This window comes from Python bivittatus, unplaced genomic scaffold, assembly GCF_059951505.1.
Source record: "Python bivittatus isolate LINGU-HERP-01145 unplaced genomic scaffold, Pbiv_v1 ctg000350_np1212, whole genome shotgun sequence".
Classification (NCBI taxonomy): domain Eukaryota; kingdom Metazoa; phylum Chordata; class Lepidosauria; order Squamata; family Pythonidae; genus Python; species Python bivittatus.
Genome location: NW_028277074.1, coordinates 39,555,743 through 39,569,496, shown reverse-complemented (window position 1 = coordinate 39,569,496; position 13,754 = coordinate 39,555,743). Strand labels below are relative to the sequence as shown.

General features: G+C 34.1%; 1 protein-coding gene across 1 annotated transcript in view; it reads right to left on the bottom strand.

Annotated features, from left to right (window-relative positions):
* Positions 1–13,754, bottom strand: part of DHRSX (dehydrogenase/reductase X-linked) — a 122,542-nt gene that overhangs the window by 89,624 nt on the left and 19,164 nt on the right. Inside the window, exon 4 of the mRNA XM_088144464.1 lies at positions 9,989–10,096. Coding sequence (XP_088000590.1) covers positions 9,989–10,096 — 108 coding nt within the window. The remainder of the gene's footprint in view (positions 1–9,988; positions 10,097–13,754) is intronic.

Sequence of the window (13,754 nt, the reverse complement as noted above, 5' to 3'; positions counted from 1 at the left end):
GTCCTTCCAGGCTCCACCACCAACCTCCTGTGCCATTCCACACCATTTCACGCTCCTGATGCCAAGGTGCTGTCTTCAACCAGCTGGCCAATCCACCGCCACTGCTCAGATAGGCCCAGGCAATGCTCCCTGCTACTGTCACTACCGCTTCTCATGATTGTTTGATGGGATTTTAATATATTATTTTTAAACAGAGGCTGGCAAATAATTCTAAGTTTGTAGACCCCTGAGCAGGTCTTGGGGAATCCCCAGGGGCCTTCAGACCACACTTGAAAAACGCTGGTCTAAATCTATTCTAATTTTTCTTCCAATTAGCTTAATTTCATTCCTGTATCTTTATCCCTTAATTTCATCCCTGTGTCTTTATTCCTTAATTTCATCCCTAGTCTTTATCCCTGTGAATTTTTGATTCTAAGTTAAATCAGTTACTACTTCAACTTCTTTTGCACCTATCTGCTTCACCTGTTGAGTTGATTTTTTAAATTGAGCAGCAGGTGAGCTTTTGTATTTTCTTCTTTCACTTTCAACAAGAGATTCCTTAAATCTTCCTCACATCCAGCCAACAAAGTGGTATCAGAATATATACGTTTTGGGTGTTTCTCCCAACAATTTTAAATTCAAATACCATTTATAATTATTATTTCTGCCTACAATTTATTACATAAGATGGCATTATACTATACTACCTTAGTGTATTCCTTTCCCATTCTGAACCATTTGTTGCTCTATAATAAGTTCTAACTGTTGGTTTGTGGTCCTCATATGAACTCTTTTAACAGGTAGATGAGGTCACCTGGTACACCCAAGTTTTTAAAGGCTGTCCAGTTTCCAATGGTGTTCACAATCAAAAGTCTCTGTGCAATCAATGAAGCAAAAATAAACATTTTTGGAACTCCTTTGTCTTTTCCATTGTCCATCAGATGTTAACAGTATGATTTTAGATGCCCCTGGCTCTTCTGAATCCAGCAATGCATAACTGTTCTAAAAACACTAGTTCAGCTGAATAAATCTATCGGCCTTTCCTACATTAGTACTTTCTAAATATGCTGTATTATAATTCCCATTATACTCAGCCAGTATAATTAATAATTTATTATTTTAAATTGTTAATTTTACTCCTTCTGTACTTTCTTTGGAAAGAAGACCAATTAAATGATCAGAAATCAACACAATAATTTAAGTTACAAAATGTGGTGCTGTTAACACCTACCTGTGTCATAATCAGAATATAGCATTGTCTAGGATATCTATCAGGACAGAATACAAATGTAGCTTTCTTTCTATCCAAATATATGCTAACCAGAATGCTTGTGCAAGGCCTCCAATGTTATATAAAAAGTATTTTTTCACATACAGTATGGACAGGATATAGCCATGAGTCTGATCTTGTCCAAGCAATTTGCAAGAATTCCTGTTTCCATTTTGCTAGCATCACATACTGTATAGTTCCTCTAAAAGAGAATATATGTAGCTCGGGGTTGAACTGTGGAGTCCTTGGTGCTCTCTGAGCTTGGTTGTTTGCTTGCAGACATTTCATTACCCAACTAGGTAACATAATTAGTGCTAGTGAGTGTGGGGTTTGCTCCCTGTTTATATATAGTAGCTTGCCCTACTAGTGTTGGTGGGTCTGTGGTTTTCTCCTTGGTAGTTCCTTGATATTGTTTTCTGCTTGTTTTCCGCTTGACTGTAATAATATATTATTTTCTGCTTGTTTTCTGCTTGATTGTTTGTCTCCTTAGTAGTTCCTTGATTAGGGTATTGTTTTCTGCTTGACTATTTGTCTGGTGTTAATCCCTGCTTATCTGGGTATTGGCTGCTGAAGAGGATGGGTTCTTGTCTTTTTATTTCCTTCTTAGCTTTTTTATTGTCTCTTTTGAATGGTAAGTAAATGAGGTTTATCTCTGTCTGTCTACTGATTTGTCTGAGTGCCAAGCTTCCAGGAATTCCCCATAGTGTTTTTGGATTTAGTCTAGGATGCTCACAGTTTCCCAGTTGAAACTATGGTTGAGTCTGTCCATGTGTTGTGAGATTAAGGAGTTTTCATCACGTCTTCTAATTGCTAGCTGGTGTTCATGGATGCACTCTGCTAGTCTTCTGCCTGTCTGTCCTATCTGCTTGATTGTTTGTCTCCTTAGTAGTTCCTTGATTAGGGTATTGACAAGCAAGCAGAAAACAAGCAGAAAATAATATCAAGGAACTACCAAGGAGAAAACCACACCTCCATCAACACTGGCAGGGTAAGATACTGTATATAAACAGGGAGCAAACCCAAACTCACTAGCACTGATGATGTTACCTAGTTGGGTAATGAAATATCCACAAGCAAACAAAGAAGCTCAGACAGTATCAAGGACTCCATAGTTCCTCTTTTGTCACATTAAGAAGTATCTCTCTGATCCTTATGTACTACATCGACTTTTCAATTACATCTATTTACAGGTAAATCTTCATTTGAATTGAAAATGAAAAAAGTGGACATATGGTCCTTTTTTTTTAACTTTAAATTTGTTTGTTTGTTATACAGCACAAGCATCCAGTTTGATCATAATCAGAAGATGCAGATCAAACAAATCCTCCAGTAAAATATCCATTGAGTTTTCTTTAAAAAGAGTCATGGGCATGAAATCAAATCGTTTCACTTTTTCAGTCTAAGCAAAAGAATAAATTAATATCCAAACAGAGTAGTGGGTACATGAAAGGAAGGAACATCAGTGCAAGATTTTTATCTGATCTTCCTCCTTTTCCAGCAGTTGCTACAGAGTGAGTATATTTATTAAAGTCTCCAGCATCTCTTACCAGTCATTTCAATCAGACCACATATTGTGCAATAACAATTATTACTGATTGTTAAAAACTCTTGTGCACTTAGTTTCATATGGGCGTAGTTTAAACTAAATTACTACAATCTCGTCCAAAGTGCAGTAGTTTTTGGTACTAATTTAGCAATATCTTTCTATAGCAGAACCAAATTACTATGCCATTCAGAAACATGGTTACAGATCAAATATCTGTCAAGCTGTACTCTTGAAGGAATGGAAAAATGAGTGATCATTTACTAATAGAGTCTGATTTGAATTCACTTGATTTCCTTCTCTCTTTTCACATTTTCATCTTCAATATTGAGAAGTATCGCTAAAATTAACAATGGCACCATCTTGAAACCAGATTAAAATAGGTTTGAAAATCCTGGTTCATAGAAAGTTTTGTATTGTATCAATGCATAATCCTTTTGCAATCCAATAACAGAAAACTTAATGTACCACACATTTTGATGAACAGATCACTTTTTCGATAAAAAATGCAAAATATTATATCTCAAAGTCAGCCACAGGTTAAGTGAGGTTTGGCATGAAATAATCTTTTTTTTATTAATTTGAAGAGTTACAAAAAGGATTAGCAATCACAGCCTCTTTTATTTTAATCTTAGCTGCACAAAATCATAGATACCCCACACAGAGTACCTTTTTTCAGTTTACCCTCTAGTTGATGACAAAATAAATATTAAAATTCCATCTCTTTATTTATTTAAGCAATTTCTCCTGATAGCACATAAGCAGTTCTATTGGGTTGATAAATTGTACTTGGCCAATAAAACAAATAAAAACATACATTTTATAGCAAAGTGTTAAGATCTAAGATGGAAACTTTCTAGTATGAATATACCCATTCTATTTATACAACAGAGGGAATGTTTCTGTAATTTTTTTAATACATGCGCATCACAAGAGTATTTAATCATACTCACATAAGATCTCTTGGGCAGGTGAAATATCATTTTTTTCCTAATCTATGATACATCACTAAGAAAAGAATATTAAAACAGCATTTTACATGCTGAAATATAGGCCTAAATAAAAAAAGTTTTAAAAGATATATAATACAATTTATTGTCTATCAGATGATACAGCTTGCTAATATTATATAGGAAAAAAAAGAGGACAAGAACTTTTACACAGACCAGCAATTTCTTTCAAAATAAAGGTCTTAAAGAACTAAAAAAATTCAAAGAAAATTGCAATCAAATAAATTTCGATAAGCATTTTAACAGTTAAAATTTTAATTCTAATGCTTAAGCCATTAATTCTTGACTAAACTGTCAAAATACAGACAACTGCATTTATTAAATTTGTAAAAAAAAAAAAAATCACAATTAGCTTCTAAGAATACAATCAGCCAAAAAGATATGACTCATAATTTTCATCCTGTCCTTAATTTCCATATTTGTATAAAGGCCTAATATTAGACAGGAATTAATCACTAAGCCCTCCCATGGTAAAGAAAAAGCATCTACCAACTACTGAATCAAAACAGCACATATTAATCCTGCATGAATCCCCAGGCCTTTCTTTTTCCAAAAAGTGAAATTCTAAACTTTGGGGAATTCTATACCACAATTAAATCATGAACAAAATCTTTCCAGATTAAAAAAAAAATTGCATTGTCAGAAAACAGTTCAAAGAGCACTGGACGAGACTATAAAGATTTTAAGAACAAGTTACACTATGTTTGAAAAAAGTAAATGTGGAGACAAATCTAATGTGTTGCTAACCAAAAGAATTTGAATAACTAATGATAAATCTATTACAGCAGGAAAATATTTCAAAGTCTAAATATTTTCTTAACACCTTTTGATACAATATTCAAAATCCATATAAGTAGTAACTAGATAATCAAATTAACACATTAAATATGCATGCACTTTTGAGGTCTCCAGACCTTACTATCATATGAGAGATATGGGGAGGGGGACAGGAAAGAAGAAGTTCACAAACATTAGATTGGATATTTAAAGTTGTGACATTTGTAGTTTCAGAATAGAAGCAAGCTCAGCAGAGAGAGTTTAACTGCTTTGGGGATCTGATTAAACTCACTCTGAAGAGGCAAAGAAAGCCACGGGTTCCCCTACCTCAAAAGACCATGAGATCCCAGTGTATAACCAATCAATGTCTGAACACATGGCACCTTGGATTGGAAGAGTAGGAGAAATAGAATAGAATATAAATCCTTCCATAAACAAAGTCATTGAAGAACTCTGACTTAGTACTAAGGGAAGTGAATTAAGCTGAACTGTGTGGTCATGCTTAGTATCTCTTTGTGGAGTCCTTGGTGTTCTCTGAGCTTGGTTGTTTTCTTGCAAACGTTTCGTTACCCGGCTAGATAACATCTTCAGTGCTAGAATGGAATGGGGTTTGCTCTCTGTTTATATACAGTGGCGTGCCCTGCCTGTGTTGGTGGGTTTTTTTGTTTTTCTTTCTGGTACTTCCTTGATTAGGATATTGTTTACTGCTTAATTGTATGTCTGGTGATAATCTTGGTGTTAATATCTGTTTATCTGAGTGATAATTGCTAGTGAGGAGATTGTAATGCACTGGATCCGGTATGTAGATGACACCTTTGTTATAATAAAAAAGGAACAACGAGAGAATACACATGAAACTATCAACAACATATTCAAAGGAATAAAATTCACCAGAGAGGAAGAAAACAACACACTACCCTTCCTGGATATCCTCATCAGCAGAGGAAACAACAGCAAATTAGAAACCCAAGTCTATTGGAAGACAACCCACACTAATCAAGTACTTCATTACCAAAGTAACAACCCAACCTCCCACAAGAGGATCTGTATAAGAACATTATTCAAACGAGCACAAAGCCAGAACAGCAGAAAAAGGAAACAGACCACCTATACAACATCTTCCAACACAATGGATATCCGTGCAGCTTTATCAAAAAGCACCTGACCACTCAACCTACTACAACACAACCAACACAAACTATGAAAAGGACAACACCGCCATACATCAGAAACTACCAAGAGACTATTACAACCACATGGCATCTCTGTAGCATACAAATCAACTAAAGCCCTACAAAACATCTTAAGCAAACCAAAAGACCCAATAGCCCAAGAAGAAAAAACAAGAGTCATCTACAACATACATGTAAGGATTATGGCAACCACTATGTAGGACAGAGAGGCAGAAGGCTAGCAGAGTGCATCCATGAACACCAACTAGCAGTCAGAAGACACGACGAAAATCCTTAATCTCACAACACATGGAAACACTTAACCATAGTTTCAACCGGGAAACTGTCAGCATCTTATACCAAGCTAAATCCAAAAATGAGAGGGAATTCCTGGAAGCTTGGTATTCAGACAAGGCAGCCATCAACAGGCACATAGAGATAAACAACATCTACACGCTATTCAAAAGAGACAATAAAAAGGAAAACAAAAGACCTCACCAGCAATCATCACCCTGATAAACTGAGATTAACACCGAGATTATCACCAGGCATACAATTAAGCAGTAAACAATCCCCTAATCAAGGAACTACCAGAGGGGGAAAAAATAAAACAAAACAAAACCCATACCCCCACTAACATTGGCAGGGCATGCCACAATATATAAACAGAGAGCAAACCTCATTACTTTCTAGGACTGAAGATGTTACCTAGTCAGGTAATGAAACGTTTACAAGAAAACAACCAAGCTCAGAGAACACCAAGGACTCCACAGTTCAACCCTGAGCTACACATATTCTCTTCTATTAGTATCTCTTTTAACTGTCTTATGTATCTATTTACAGGATATTGTCTTGTTTAATGTAGAATTCTGGAGAACTCACACATATTTTTGGGTTTATTTGATTGGTCCTAATAAAGGTGTCACTCCATTATTTTGTAGGGATTTTGCTTCCTTTTCTAGACTTGGATGAATAGACTATAGTGGGTTTTTTAAATTATTATTATTATCATCATTATTATTATTAATAATAATACACAGCGTGCTATTGGAACCTTTCTTCTAATACATGCAATTTTAACAATGGTGTTCATTTTATAATTACATTCACAAGTCCTTGTGGAATGCAAATTTTATGTTGCTTTGATTTTACTAGTCAACAGCTAGTAACAGTAGCAAGTGTAACAGCTCAATGACCAGAAAAACTTCTATTTTGGGGTGGAAAACCCCCTAAATTGGGGTGGAAGTTAATTTACAGAGGACTAAGACTTTGATATTGGAATTTATGCCCTAAATGAAGATAAAACAGCATTTTATAAAGGACTTATGGACAAATTATTGGATTTTTTGTATGAAAATTGGTGTCTCCTGGGAGACTAGAATGGGGTGGTTTCTCCACAAAAAGATAGAACTTCTGAAAAAATTATTAAAATACACAGGGCAAATTACCCCCCCAATTTTTTTAATTTACTGTACAATTAAATTGTTGATATACAGTGCATTTGGAAAGTATTCAGACCCCCTTCACTTTTTTCAATTTTGTTATGTTACAGCCTGATACTACAATCGTTCAAATTCATTTTTTTCTCATTAATCTACACTCAGTACCCCATAAGGACAAAGTGAAAACAGAATTTTAGAAATGTCTATAAATTTATTAAAAAGTTATAACAGATGATGCAAATATGTGAAAAGTGTTCATCAGTATTATACTACTATAAATAAGGTCAAGAAATTTCATCAGAAAAAATGGATAAATATCTACAAAAACAGAATTTACAGAAAATCACAGAGAATCAGAGACAGATTTTGAATGGACCTATAACAATAAGGGAAGTGTGTGAAGCTGTTAAAAAGACTAAAACAGGAAAGGCACCTACAGTAGTCCAGATGGCTTGCCAGCTTCTGACTATAAATGTTTTGAGGATGAATGTTTACCACCTCTACAATGAATATACAGAATGGAAAGATTCTTCACAGCTGGAAAGAGGCTGAAATAGCATTAATACCTAAAGAGGCCCAAGACCTGACTTTACCAAGAAATTATTGACCAACAGCTTTATTGAATAATGACTATAAATTGTTTACCACAATTCTGGCTGAAACGTTGAAAATAATTTTACAGGACTTTATTTCATGAAGATCAATGTGGGTTTTTACCTAAAAGACAATTACAAGATAATATTAGAAATGCTTTGGATATTCTGGAGTATTTGGAGCAACACAATGAAAAACAAGCTGTATTGATCTTCTTAGGAGCAAAGAAGGCCTTTGACAATTTGAATTGGATGTTCTTGTTTAGAGTTCTAGAACATATAAGTCCTGGAGATAATTTTATTAAATCGGTAAGATTGATCTATACGTCACAGAAAACACAAATAATTGTTAATGGAGAACTAACAAAACCTTATGAGATTCAAAAAGGGACAAGACAAGGATGCCCGCTGTCTCCACTCTTGTTCATCTTGGTTCTTGAGGTACTGAATAGAGACATAAGACAAGAAGAGAGTGCTGAGAAACAAGAGACTTTTAGAGTTAGAAAGTCGCGACCTGCAGTTCGGATGACATGGATACTTCTGGTATGATAAAGTTAAAATGAATGTGGATTTTAAAAATCATTTTATTAGACATGCCATATTGAGAATATGGAATAGATATAAACCCAGACTGTGCCCAAAAACACCTCTGTGGATCTCAGCACAAGAAGTATTCCATAGAAGAGAAACAGCAGGCAAAGAAAATGGTTAACATACCAGGAATTATTGGAAAATCATCAAGGGGAATATGAAATTAAATCAAGAGAGCAACTAATGACAGAAGGATGTAGTAGTCAATGGTTTTCCCATTTACAGTTATCAGAAAACTTCAAAAGGGATTAAAAGACTTATGGAGCAAAGTAAGGCAGAATTTAAAGTACAATTGTGCACTAATGATGTACGTGTAATTGCTAAAACGTATAAACGTTTGTTGAAATTTGAAACAGAGGAAGAACAAGTTAAAGAATGTAAGTTACAGTGGGCTAAGATTTTGGTTACAATATATAGATGGATCAATGGGAAATATGTGACTAAAAGCGCTGAAATTTACATTATGTTATGATCTTTAAGAGAATTTTTATAAAATGATGTATTTTTGGTACATGACAATAGAGAGATTATCTAGAATGTACAAAAGGCACTTCAAATATACGTTGGAAATGTGAACAACATGAAAGGACATTTTATCATGTTTGGCGGACATGTAAAAAAGCTTTTAAAAATTGATTCAGATACATACATTGATACAGAAGATTTTAAAGATTAATATTCAATTGAAGCCAGAACTTTTCCTTTTAGAATTGATGGATACACAGTTAGAAAAAAGCCATGGAATATTATTTCAATATATGATTACTGTGGTGAGATTACTATACTGTATGCATAAAGATGGAAAGATTCAGCATTACCTATCATGGAGGAATGGCTGGTGTAATTGACAGAACTTGCTGAGATGGACAAACTATTTCTTTTATTAGAGGAAGGACAATATCTACATTTACTGGTGACTGGAAACCCTTTATGGACTTTTTGCATACAAATGAAAAAAAAATGAACTTGTGATTTATGTTTTTGATGATTAGACAGGATAGATTATAGAAAGAAGAGAGTCATGATGTAACTTTAGAGAGAGGTTAAAATATAATTGTAGTTATAACTGCTATGGCGAATATTGGAAGCCATTTCTCTATATCTTTATATCTTTTTCATTTTTTCTACTTCCTTCTACTTTTTTTCTTACTGAACTTTTAGTTCTTTATTTTTTTCTTCCTTTTGTTGCCTCTGTTCTATTTTAGTTTGTATTAGTTCTTATTATTGGTCTTAAAACTTTCAATAATACACACACACACACACACACACACACACACATATATAAAAACTTCTATTTTCCAAGCAATTATTTTTCATTGCTTACCTAACAGAAGAACCTTGCACTACCAAAGCAAGCTGCATCTAACAATTCTTTTGTACATGTAGTATTTATATTTCTTCCCCAATTGCAACCCTCTTAAACCTTTTCAATAGCCATAACTTAATGTTTTCCTAATAGTGTTAAATATTCTTCTTCAAGCCTCTACCTTACAAAGTAATCTTCTTCTGAGGGCAATTACAAGATTTAAAATGCTGTCCAGATATCTCTGGAGGGATTTAATATACAGAATAAAAACATGCAATTAACACATTTTAACACAACAGTAATACCTATTATAACGTGCATTCCAAGTCTTGCCAACTCCTTCGCAATATGGTAACCAATTCCTTTAATTCCTCCCGTTACTATGGCAACTCTACCACTTTGAAGAGGCAAAACTGCACAAAAAGAGAAAAAAATATGGTTAAAAACTGTTTTACAACAAAAAATCACACATCAAAACAAGTATTTCACAGAACATGTGAAATGACTAACATTTCACAGGTTAATTACAAAGTGCTTGTAGTTGCAACTGTTTCCCAGGGCAGTTTATATACCATTATAATCATAATAAAAAGTAACGTACATATTTTTTAAAAAATCAATCTTATCAAAATTGTTATTTTCTAATGTTTTTATATCACATTTTAATAAATGGCACAAAGACTGACTGTTGCAGCTGCAAATAAGAATGGAACATATAACATAATATACCGTTTCAATTTGGTTCTGTTAATATACAATACCACATTAAATAAAACCAGCAGAAGCAGGAACTAAATTGAAATTTAGGTATATTAGAATAGGTATTGGTCACTTAGTTTGAAAAGCAGCATAGCCAGCAGATAAATTATTTTTAGTTACCTGCTCTCTTTTCCCAGAAAGCAACTACACAGCAGGTTCATTGGAATAGATGCTCTTCACACAGGCTGACAAGTCTTTAAAGCCACACCTATGTACCATGAAGTTAAAGAGTTACCAGAGCATGGATAATATAGCCAAATTAGCTAATGAAAAGCATTTGGACTCAATCCAATTTTAGTTCTAGAAGTTTCTCTGCAACTCTAAAAGAGTAAGATTTTAATAGCTGAGAGCTGCACTTTACTATGGCACCAAAAACTAGAGAGGGCACAGTGATACCACTCGAACAGACAGGAGTAGCCCTTTTTTCAATTTTTGAAATGGGAAGATTACATACTATAATCTTGGGTGGCTTTAGAGCCTGTATTTCAGTCAGCATGGCCAGATTCAGGGCTTTAGTAAACGTGAGCCTGTTTCCAGTCTTAATAAGTAAAGAATTAGTGACACGTGTGACACATGGAATAGGGCTTTTAGAAGTTCTGATCAGAAAGCTTCCCGAAGAGCTACACCGCAATAGCTGCAGACCTGTGCATGATAGAGCAAATAAATTACTATCTTATCTGTGAAGATTGTAACTTCAGCCACTGTTATGGGAAGCAAAGGGAAGGATAGTGCTTGACACACATTGAGTTTGCAGGGATAATGATCTCCATTGTTCAGACCAGGATATTCTTAAATATTTAAATGATGTTTTGTTTACATAATGCTAATGTTGTCAATTTCCAAGAGTAGAGAAGAAATGTCTTGAGAATACCTTAAGTTTTCTCAGTTTATGGTAAGTTTAAACTTCCTGTAGTACAAATGCAAGACCCCAAATGGATCACCTCATCTCCACTGGGGAAGCCAAAAGGATGGTAGTGTGGCCTGTACTGAGAAGCAGACTGGTTCATTGGCCAGCATAGGTGAGTGGCATCCCTTTCTTGATAGTTTAGCAAAAAATTAATTCACAAGTTGAATGAAGTTGGATCCAGCTTCATACATTTTCTCCTTTGGAAGGATATTGGGGAGAGAGATTATTATTAGACTTTGGTGATGTTTTCATGCATCTTCATAAGGAACATGGAAAGATGCTGATCAACAAAGGCAGCCAGTTTGTCTCATACTCTATTTAGAGTTTACCACATGGATACACAATGGGTTTCAGTGAAATGTTGGAGGACTATATTAGACTTTGGCCTGTCCTTCACCATATACAGTAATTATTTTACAAGATTCAGCTGACCAATTTCTCATTCAGGTGTTTGGTGTACAGCTGGCTTATGAGTCAACAGTTTGATTAGATGATAATTTGGAGTACTTTTATCTACAACTGAGCAGTGATATACTTACTCCATTCTGTTAGAATCTGAGCCATATGATCCACATGTGTCAACAGATTTGCTGAGCTGATTTTATTCTTCTCAATTCCCCCCTTTTATGTAATTCATCAACTCTATCCAACCACAATATTCTTGTCCTTCGCTTTCACCTTCCACTCCACTCATTCTCTGGTCCTTCATATATTAGCTTCACCTATGTATGGAATTCTCACTTTCAGTCTCTTAGACAGTCAGTTTGTTTCTTTAAACAAAAATGTTACTCCTTGCAATGGACCACTTTTACTCACTTTTCTGCTTCAATTTGTATGTCAGGTTTTCAACCAACAATATAACATTGTCTCTATATAAAGTACAAACGTACACATCTCCATTCAACATATTTTTCGTATCACCAGAAGCATTCCCTACGCATTTATTTTTAAATTCATTAAACAACCAAGAAGAAATTATTTAACATCTTATTCCCTGCTCAGTATTGAATCATTCACTAAGCATTCCATTTTCATGCATGCTTTATTTCCATTATATACCAAATTCATCACATTCAGCAACCTTCCACTCTCTAGTTGCATAAAATACTCCATAATATATGCCAATGTTCTTTATCATATACTTTCATAAGAAGAACAAATACAAACTTTCTGTCTCACGTTCACAATGACTTACTAAACAGCAAAACTTTATTCTGCACACTCCTTTGCCAGCATAAAGCTGTAAAGGATACATTTAGGAAACAAAAGAAAGAGGAAATTATAGGTCCTTTAATGCACAATGCCTGTCTATTTAAATAAGTTCTTCACATCATAAATTTAGTTAAATTAAAAAGAAAACCCAGTGTTTAAATTTATAAACCATTTAATAAATAACCTTCATGATTAGCTTGGAGTCTGCAGAAAATACAATGATACAAAACATACATAAATAGGTAAATATACTGTGAACATACAACTATTTAGCAGTTCTATTTAATTCAATGGAGTACACTCTTATCAGTCCCACAAAAAATAAAACTATTACTGTAGTCACAACTCACTGAAATTTGCTTCTTTCAATATGTTTTTTTCATTACATTAAGAGAATTGGGTTATAATTTGAAATTAATTATATACATTCATGCATGTTCATTATCTCAGGAGCAGGAAAAGTTTAGTGGGTAACCTAGTTTGAAAATAACTGAATTATTGAAATACTAGAAATATATTGGTTATATCATGGTATTCTATTTTGGTTATCTCCAAATATTGATGTGAAAATAGAGCAAAAACACTCTAGAGCGTGAGTGTTATGACAAGCAGAAAAGGATTGAGGAAAGGTGATTCCCCCCCCCCCCTTACTCAATAATATATTGCTACTTGAAAGTAATCAGAGTACATTATGAAATTTGCGGTTGTCATATAGAACTGACTGGTTAAGTCAGGGAGCAGAGAAACTAATTTTCTCTATTTTGAAGGATCTGTTTTGCTACCTTTTCTGGGCTGGTCCCAGTACCTATTTCAAGATATTGCTAATATCTGTCACTTTTATCCCTTTAGAGTTCAAACTGAATAAGAAAATGTATATGAGTTATAACTCCAAATGTTCAAACTGCACAGATATCTATTTTGTTTAGTTCATAAACTATATTAAATGTCCAAGAGATTCTAGACAATGTCCAACATATAATAGAAAAGAAAACTGCAAAAAATTTTTAATCAATTAACTGATTGAAATTTTGAAAGCATTATTTAATCCACGGTTTTAGGAGATTATTACCTAAGAAAGAGTGTGAACACAAATAGATAAGTAGTTCTCACAAAATTGCCTCATACCTATACCATAATGGGGTATGAATATTAAGTTACTTTTTAAAAAGTGAAAAATCCCTTGAGTCCAGTTG